This window comes from Cynoglossus semilaevis, chromosome 8, assembly GCF_000523025.1.
Source record: "Cynoglossus semilaevis isolate Cse_v1.0 chromosome 8, Cse_v1.0, whole genome shotgun sequence".
NCBI lineage: Eukaryota > Metazoa > Chordata > Actinopteri > Pleuronectiformes > Cynoglossidae > Cynoglossus > Cynoglossus semilaevis.
In genome coordinates this window covers 9,773,012-9,782,540 of record NC_024314.1, presented here as the reverse complement: position 1 = coordinate 9,782,540, position 9,529 = coordinate 9,773,012, and the positions used below count along the sequence as shown (strand labels likewise).

The 9,529-nt window shown below is 37.0% G+C and overlaps 2 protein-coding genes across 3 annotated transcripts in view; both read left to right on the top strand.

Moving 5' to 3' along the window:
- LOC103381985 (cadherin-related family member 5-like) overlaps positions 1 to 5,299 on the top strand; it is a 52,914-nt gene extending 47,615 nt beyond the window's left edge. The window contains exons 9-15 of one of the 2 annotated variants that reach the window (XM_017034620.2): positions 107 to 197; positions 348 to 442; positions 1,372 to 1,560; positions 2,539 to 2,649; positions 2,742 to 2,808; positions 3,963 to 4,129; positions 4,592 to 5,299. In XM_017034620.2, coding sequence (XP_016890109.1) covers positions 107 to 197; positions 348 to 442; positions 1,372 to 1,560; positions 2,539 to 2,649; positions 2,742 to 2,808; positions 3,963 to 4,129; positions 4,592 to 5,086 — 1,215 coding nt within the window. In that variant the 3' untranslated portion in view covers positions 5,087 to 5,299. Of the gene's footprint in view, positions 1 to 106; positions 198 to 347; positions 443 to 1,371; positions 1,561 to 2,538; positions 2,650 to 2,741; positions 2,809 to 3,959; positions 4,130 to 4,591 lie in introns of both variants that reach the window. The other variant, XM_008314618.2, reaches the window with a different exon arrangement.
- A 706-nt stretch (positions 5,300 to 6,005) lies between these two features.
- The window catches only part of ftsj1 (FtsJ RNA 2'-O-methyltransferase 1), a 6,365-nt gene continuing 2,841 nt past the window's right edge, over positions 6,006 to 9,529 (top strand). The window contains 7 exon segments of the mRNA XM_017033957.2: positions 6,006 to 6,090; positions 6,330 to 6,458; positions 7,830 to 7,899; positions 8,017 to 8,119; positions 8,509 to 8,587; positions 8,686 to 8,738; positions 8,814 to 8,907. Coding sequence (XP_016889446.1) covers positions 6,338 to 6,458; positions 7,830 to 7,899; positions 8,017 to 8,119; positions 8,509 to 8,587; positions 8,686 to 8,738; positions 8,814 to 8,907 — 520 coding nt within the window. The 5' untranslated portion in view covers positions 6,006 to 6,090; positions 6,330 to 6,337.

Genomic DNA, 9,529 nt, shown 5'->3' with positions numbered 1-9,529 from the left:
TATATATACACACACATATATATATATATATATATATATATATATATATATATATATATATATACATACATATATAAATGACTATAAATGTGTTTGTCTTTTGCAGCCTGGGGTGTTTCCTCTGAAACCAGGGCCACTTCATGCCATTGATGGCGACTCTGGGATAAATGATGAGATAATGTACTCATTTTTGAAAGGTAATCATTTGAGATGGCCCACGCCTAACTCTACTATTGCCTATAACAATGTAATGTGTTCTGAAATGCTCTTGTAATTATAGTAATTATAGAGTCCCTGATGTCCTTTTCATTAGAGCTCTGAAAAAAAAAAATCTGTCTTTGCTTTAGGAACTGATGAACTGTTTGAGATCGATGCAGTCACGGGGAATATCAGCATGCTGAAGCCTGCCGGCAGTTTGCAGACAATTAACCTGGAAGTGGTGGTAAAAATTGATATTTTTTTTAAAATATCCATTCCAATAATGTCCGAAAGTTTAACTTGTCGCCGTGCTAGAAGGCAACGTAACCGCCACATGTCGAAGATGTCGTAAACCAAGGACCCCCTGTTATGTGTCCTACAAACTACTACCCTCAAAATAAGGAAACAGCTTATTTTGAGGGTAGTTAGAAAAGCAAATTATCAGCCAAGAATTAAATACTGTATATTCTGGACTATAAACCAGATTGAGATGGTTTGGACATGTGCAGAGGAGGGACAGTGGACACATTGGTAGAAGAATGTTAGAGATGGAGCTACCAGGTAGGAGACAAAGAGGAGATATATGGATGCAGTGAGGGAGGACATGCAGATAGTTGGAGTCAGAGTAGAAGATGCAGAGAACAGGGACAGATGGAAATCAATGATCTGCTGTGGCAACCCCCGAAAAAGGGACAAAGCCGAAAGAAAAAGAAGAAGATATTCTGGACTATAAGTCATGTTTTTATAGACTTATACTCATGTGTGACATACAGTACAATCTTAAAATATATAATTTCATCCATCCATCCATCCATCATCGTCTGCGGTGTTTGTTATTTTTGTTCTTTTTACACTGACAGCCACTAAGGGGCACTCTAGCTGGCTGTTTTTTTGTTTTTTTTTCTCTTTTTCTTCATTATGCATTTTTTGACTGGTGCAACTTAGTGCGACTTATACTCCAGAAAATACTGTAATTGGCCCTTTAAAAAGTCCACTGAATTGGAAATGACCATACATTGACATTACTTTCAGGAAGGGCAGTGAATATCTGTCCAATGCAGCCAGGAGTGCTTTTATCATTTTATGTTTTTACCGTATACTCCACAATGTAATCTCCATAGTAAAGAGCGATCGAAAATACACCATGTTATCTGTTTGCGATTTGTTTGCCAGGCTGCTCAGAAGAACAACATGAACCAGTTTGCGATCACCACGGTCACAGTCAGTGTTCACCTGGTGAGCCTCCACCCTCCGATCTTTGACCAAGAGCTCTACAGAGGCGTCGTGTCTGCTGTAGGTTCCACGGCTGTGACGGAACAAGGACCACTGCGCTTCAGTGTTCGAGATGAAGACTATCCTGAGGTAAAACACGGGGGGTTCCACAGAGCACTTTAACAGTTTGGCAGAACTAATTATGGAGCAGTGGAATCTGTGTATGATCATTTAAGTTTTGTATTTTAGTCCATGATACATTATTATTATTATTATGATTATATACATCAGGGGTGTCACACATACAGCCCGCGGGCCAAATCGGCCCGCTCGTGGGTTCAATATGGCCCGCTTGATGACTGGTAAAAGAAAAAAAAAATGCACATCACTAAAACTTTGTTAGTGATGTTTTCAATTTCATTGATTTTTTTTTTTTTTTACAAAATATTTGTATTTATTTGCATGAAAACAAAGGCGATAATGATTGTACTGGTCCGGCCCACTGGACATCTAATTTAGGCTGTATGTGGCCCCTGAACCAAAATGAGATTGACCGCCCCCAATGTACATAATAATGGCTCCATACTTATCGCTCCTGCTTACACATCTGCCTTACACACAGAAGGTCCTGGGTTCGAGCCCCAGAGGAACCTCATACTTGGCACCACCCAGGGCAGGCGTGTTGCAGCAGAACACAACAATTTCTCTAGTGTGGGAAAAAAAATCAATAAAGTTGTTTTACATATAATTATGAATTAATAGTTTGTAAATGAAATATAAAAACACACTTAGAAATTATGTAGACCAGAATTAAATATCCTCGATAGAGACACCTTTTTAAATCCATCTCTTGTTTGTGCAATAATAATAATAATAATAATAATAATAATCATTGAGTCCATTTTTCGGAATTTCTTGTGTTTACAGCAGATTTGCAACAGGTTGCCCCTAAGGGGGCACCAATCATGAGGTTTCTCTGGAAATCAAACTCAGGACTCTGCTTGCAAGACAGACATGCTTACCGCTCCTGTGCTAATTTAGCTCGGTTAGCTGCGGTTAAATAAAGTATTTCATTCACTTTTCTTAGCAGTTGCTATAATGTAACCCTAACGTCCTTTGTTCCAACAGGGTGTCAATCCTTACATAAAATATTCCATTAGTGGGAGCAGTGATTTTATCGTCATTGATGGCTACTTATTCTTGAATAAGTCTCTTCCACCCGGTGAAGTCTTAATATCTGTGAGTAAAAAAAAATTATAATCATTTTACGTAGACTTGATTTTGCTGGGTTATTTTCTTATGTTTTTTTTTCTTTATCCTCACACTTTCAGGTGGTGGCAACAGACACTATAACTGATGAATTTGATTCCGCTGAGGTTATAGTTGAGGTAAAATCAGGTATGAAAAAAAAACAAACAAACCATCTCATCATTTCTTTTGACATAGTGACGTGTAGAGATAAATACAGCGACTACTTCCCATCTGTAATTTAAACTAATAACAGACACAATAAAAGCTAAAAGATGAAAACAACAGGGGTCCGCAACCCGAGGGTACCGGTCCATTGGTCATTTGGTACTGGGCTGCAGTGGGACACTGAAAAAAAATGTACTTCAGTTTTACTAATTCACTTCATTCCAAATGAATTCAGTCATATCCCTTTACTTTTTTTTTTTATTTAAAGACAATCTGACAAATGTTTTTAAAAAATCGGTCATTTAGACTGAGATACTAACAGATTAAAGTGTAAAACAGGCATTGGGCAAACTAAGGCCCGGGGGCCGGATGCAGCCCGTTCCGCTTTTTAATTTGGCCTGCCAAAATTTTCCAAAATATATGCAGTGGAACTATATTTCAAATCACGTTTTCCCATAAGAAATAACAGAAAAATAATCCTATCCCAGGACACACTGGAGTAATTTTGTCATTCCAGCAGGCACCAAACTCATATTTATCGACAATTTCATGCTTTATTTCCATGGTCATCATGCGTTTCTTCTTCTCACTACCATCCTTACCACTCACTCTCTTAGGACTCATCACTGTTATAATGAATAATTTAAATTTGGAGAATTACTAGTATGTCGAGGTGCTCGTACCTCGAGGTTCCAATGTAATTTATTTATATCATTATACTTTCGGCCTTTTCCCTGCAATACCCACGTTTCCCCAATAGATGGCGTAGAACATGATAAAAGCATTTTAGCATTTTAGCCTTTATGCATGACTTTGACATGTCATTTATCTTAGTTCACACCAACGCTCCATCTGCTTCTGACCCGGCCCCCCCCGTTCAATTTTAGGACAATTGTGGCCCGTGAGTCACAAAGTTTGGCCACACCTATTCTAGAAAATGTTTTATTTTGAAAATTTAATGATCCTTCAACGATGGTGTGGTATTCCTGATCCGCAGCCGACCGGTTGGGGAACGCTGCTTAAATACAGTATCTTTAATTTTCCTTTAAGACTTGCTCTTTTGATGATTTTTGATTTTTGATTTTTTTTTTTTTTTTTTGGCATTTATTTTTCATGTAATTCTTGCCTTGCAGTAGCTCAACCATCAGGTATCTATGGGCCAGGTAGCATGGTAGCACTTGGTGTAACCCTGGCTATCCTGCTGTTAGTTTGTCTGGTTATAATTGGACTTCTTGTCATGCGGACGAGGAAATCGAAGGACGACTGGAAAATGATCTACAAAGTCAATGAGTTCCGAAGCGCTGTGAGTACACAGGTGCAACTTACAACACTGGAAACTAGCTGGTAGTCCAGACATGCAGCGCCCTCTTTGTGATGTCAGGCATTTAACACCAGGACTATTTTAAAACTTAAGCCCAAAGGGCAAAAAAAAAAATCTGCAAATGAAAGAAAAATCAAATAAATATATAAAATAAATCAACTTGTACGATTAAAATTTAACACAAACATGCTTACAGGCAAAAATAATAAATAATAATTAAATAGAAAAATAAAATGTATTTTAATACTATAAATATTAATTATTTTCACTTCTGTCCAATTATACAGCAATTTATTTTCTCAATGTTTTTCCCGATATTTTCAAATATCAAAGCATAATTTAGTTACAATTATACCAAAACAGTAAAGAGTAAACAGGCAAGCTATCTTTTTTCATTATTAATATTGTTTCCTTCTTTTTTTGTTCTATCTCGACCTTTCACAGCTCGGTCAAAGTTCTGATGGGAAAAAAGAGGGCATCCAATACACCAATAAGGTGTTTCAAAGCAACGAAGATAATCAATCGATGGACCGCACATACACAAACTTGGAAACGGAAAAAGCAGACAGAAAGATAGGGAAGGAGGTCCTCCTGAGGGAGGCTGCCGTCAAGCCTCCACCTGCAACGCCCCCCGTAGATCCTGACTATGTAAACCAGACTGACATAGACAAGGCTGACAATGAGAAGGAAGTGAAGTCCATTCTGACCAGAGACAGAAGAATGGATGAAGGATACAAGGCAGTTTGGTTCAAGGAGGACATTGACCCCGATGCTAAAGACGAAGTGGTGATCATCCCAGACAGCACAAAGGACGACAATGCAATTGAAACCACCGACATAGATCCAGACGATACAGATATGGACAGTGGAGTTGGGGTAAAAATGGAGGATTCACCAGACAACCCAGATGATGATGAACAATTGACATCTGAACTGTGATGTGCCGAAACACCGCAGAACACGCCAATGTTCTAATGTCTAAATAGCTACGAGTTGTCAAACAACACCTAATAGAGAAAAAGACAAAAACAAGTACCGCCAAAAATAATCCGGAACAGCATCAGACTGAAGGAATAAAGTGTAACCGAGTGTAGTTTGTCTTAATGAATTATCCATGTAAATTAAGCTAATCAAATAAAATGATATTCCACAGATACTCTACTTACTACTTATTACTTAATACTTGATTATTTTTTAAGGTGCAAATTATTAAATATTCCAAAAGTCTTAAGTCAGCCTGTAAAAAACGTTTTTTTAACACAAACTCTAAATCTACTTAAATTAATTTTGTAGACCGTTAATGGAGAGTGGCAAAATATTTAGAATAAAGTAGTAAGTAAACCCACAGATATCTAAAAGTAAATCTTTTGTTAAATTAATTTTTTTTTTTTAGAAATGAACTGCTTTTGTTTTAAATTGCGACACAACAGAATTTAACAGTAGATTTGTTAAATTAAGACTTAGTGGCTCCCCAATGCATCCCCTTTTAGTCACAAACACACACGATAGCGCCGATATTGGCCACGTACATTATTTAGGTCAAAAAAAAAAAACTCGCTATTGTTCTTGCTGTTGTGAACATTTTGCTTTTACGTACAATTGCTCAGAAAAATAGCTATCCGGTTGATTTAGTAGGCGATAGTGTTTGCCTTTACAAAAATATACTTTGAAACTTGAAAAGATAACACATTAAGTGAGTGCCATCGACTCTGCTTGATGTTTTTCGTTTTATTATTTACTCAATGCAATTGTGTGTTAAAGACACACCACAAAAAACATTTGACTATTTTTTAACCTATTTGTAAATGTATTTAAAAGAATAAATAGAATTTGGTTATTTCTGTGAACGTTTTAATTCTTTTCAATTTAGTTTTGAACTGGCATTACGGAAACAGCTTAGGGTCCTTCCGTTCTTCTCAGCAGGCTACTACACGCTACAAGCCGTAAGTTCAGTTTCTAAAATGTCTGTTTCTGCTCTGTACTACACAACTGCAGTCCGTCTGTCACAGTCTCTCCACATTATTTTCTTACAGACCACGTTTGACTAATACAGAAAAAAACCTAGATTCACGTGAGAGCTATGCATTCGTGTCCTAGGCACTGTAAATTGGAATCGCCCGTTTTCCTGTTCGAATACGTGTCGCAATTTACATTAATTATATACATTTCTTCTCCTTTAAAGTCACCAGGATGGGTCGTTCCTCCAAAGACAAGCGAGACATTTACTATCGTCTGGCAAAAGAGGAGGGCTGGAGAGCCAGAAGTGCTTACAAACTGCTACAGCTTGACCAAGAGTACTCCCTGTTTAAAGGTATGAGATACCTTTAAATATAGACCTATACCTATACCTTTAGATATAGACCACTACCTGAAACTGTTACTTTTTGTTCCCATGAAAATCAAACTCATGATTTATGTAATTAATGTTCAAATGACAGTCAATTCTAAAAATATTTAAGACCTGTTGTTAAAAAACTAAAATGTTTCCATATTGTCCAAACACTTTCCGATTCCGGTGTTAACCGATACCGATACAGTGAGGCAGTGGTGTCCTGGTGGTTAAGGAAGTTAAGTGATTGACAATAATTTATTTTCACTTTCATATACAGTGATCCCTTGCTATAACGCGGTTTACTTTTCACGGTTTCGCTACTTCACGGATTTGCATCGTGCATTGTGTTCTGCATTCTGATTGGCTAAAAAGTCACTCCGCTTCTTCTCTACCTGTGCGCCAATAACGTTGCGGTTTAATATGTACACGTACGTAAAACAGCTTGCCAAATTGACATTACGTACGTGCAAATTCTCTTGCAATTTCGAGTTTATCAAACCCCATAATGTCGACAAAACGCTCTGGACCGGCAAAAGTACCTGCGGTAGGGACCAAAAGGCAGCGGAAGATGCTGTCTATCGGTGATAAAGTAAAACTATTGGACATGCTAAATGAAGGTAAAAGCTATGCGGCTGTAGGTCGGCATTATGGAATTAATGAATCTTCCGTTCGTTCCATAAAGAAGGAAGAAAAAAACATAAGGAAGACAGCAGTGAAATAAAGCTGAGTCACTATTTGTCCGACTGTACAGGTAATTTGTATTTTTTTCATAATCATTTTTAATTTTCTCCCGTTCACGGTGGGCGGTGCTAATCTCCGCAATTTGAAGCCTTCTGTTCACGTTGATGATTAAAATTATTATTTGACAGTACATTACAGAAGTTATTTGTTGAAACGTTTCTAAAGTACTTTTATTTTACTTTATTTGTGAAACAAATGGTTGAGACTGTAAAATGGTTTGTTCGTTCTTTCTCTTCATTTTCTGAGTATTTAATTGTAAAAAAAAAAAAAAAGATTTCTACTTCACGGATTTTGCCTATCACGGGTTCTTTTTGGAACGTAACCCCCGCGAAAAACAAGGGTTTACTGTACACCATCATCTGGCGAAACCCAGGCACTGCGTTTTCGGGTTTTCATTATCGGAGAAAAAATGAATAACGATTCTTACTGATGTTACCTAATTATTCTTAAATCAGACCAATAATATCGGTTGGCCGATATTATGGGACATCCCTGCTTGAGTTTATATAACAGCTTTAGATTTTGTACCACCAAGCAGTACTACTTACCTATACAAATAAGTCATTTTACTTTATGTGATTAAAACAAGATTTTTTTTTTTTGTCATAGGTGTGACCAAAGCAGTCGATCTCTGTGCAGCCCCTGGAAGCTGGAGTCAGGTTCTCAGCCGAAAGCTCAGGTGTATTTTTTGTTTTACATATTTTTCTTTAGCTGGACTAGAGTTCATTGTTCATATACAATTAAATTTTAACTTGTTTCAAATTTTGTGAGGCTAATTATTTTTTTCTTCATGAAGATGTCAGGAGGAGAAGATAACGGGAGTAAAGATTGTAGCAGTGGACCTGCAAGCCATGGCTCCGCTGCCAGGTGTCACTCAGATCCAAGGAGACATAACCAAGGTAAGGATGTTTTTATTTATCAAAAAAAAAAAATCTGTGGCATGTTACTTTTGCCTGCATACCTCACTGACACGAGATTTACAATGAAATCTCCTAGATATTTTTTTTTCCTCTTAAAAATAATCATAATCATTTTTAAGTACCAATGGGTGAGAAAAACCTAGCAATCTTTAAACTTCTACACGTTTGAAGTATGTAGAGTACTACACTGACCTCAACGGTGGTAATTGATAAACCAAATTGTTTACAATTTTTATTTTATTGTTTAAACATGTATTATTACTTAAGGTACAGCAACGGTATCCAGTAGTCAGTAATAGTCTGTCTGATTTTGAAGCACTAGCAGCAATACTTTTGATATATTCTAATTCAAATTCTCTTCTTATTAGGTGTCGACAGCTCAGGAGATTATTCGTCACTTTGAGGGAGAGCCAGCTGACCTTGTGGTTTGTGATGGAGCCCCGGATGGTACATACAGTAGCTAACTTAATATATCTTCATGTTTGCATATTCAATTGTTTATCTTTCTTTCTATGAGCTTTTTCCTTTTGTTTTCATGTCCACAGTAACTGGTCTCCATGATGTAGACGAGTACATTCAGGCTCAGCTTCTGCTAGCTGTAAGTAGTGAGTGAGCAGATGGAGTTACTTGCTAATTGGGATTTTTTTTTTGTTGACAACTGTGTATGTTTCAGGCCCTGAATATTACTACTCATATTCTGAAACCTGGAGGAACATTTGTGGCAAAAGTGAGTCATCTCTAATTATTTTTCTACAGGGGCGAGGGGTGTCAAAATTAACGCTTAATGATTTTGTCAAAATTTCTCATATTTATAATGCACGGGCAGAATGAGGTGCACTGTATATGCATTAATTCCTTCATGGGTCCATTTATCGTTGATCTAAATGCACTGTCGACACAACTGTTATTTACACACACACTGCTGACTGGCCTCATTGAGATAGGGTAGTAAGTAAGTATACATCTGACAAGCTGACTGACACAAATTTCAAATGGACTGTAGACTGCTTAATATTGTTGTGGACATGGTCGTCGCCAAAATATTTGAAAGCAACCCGCAACGGGTTCAACAAGCCATCATCAAGAGGCACAGTAATGACTGACCCAGTGTATGTTGTGTATTATATATTATATATTTCTTGACTTTTCTTCGTGCAGTAATATCATTTTGATTACTCACAACTAAAAAAAGGTGTAAAACATTGACATCCTATTGTTATCTGTTCCGCAAGTATACCGAAAAATAGCCAGATCATGATTCATCCTCAGCTACCCTATGATTAATTTGATAAGACATTTTAACAGACATATATGTGTCTGTTTGTATGTATATACACACACATACCCACTGTATGTGTATATATATATATATATATATATATATATATA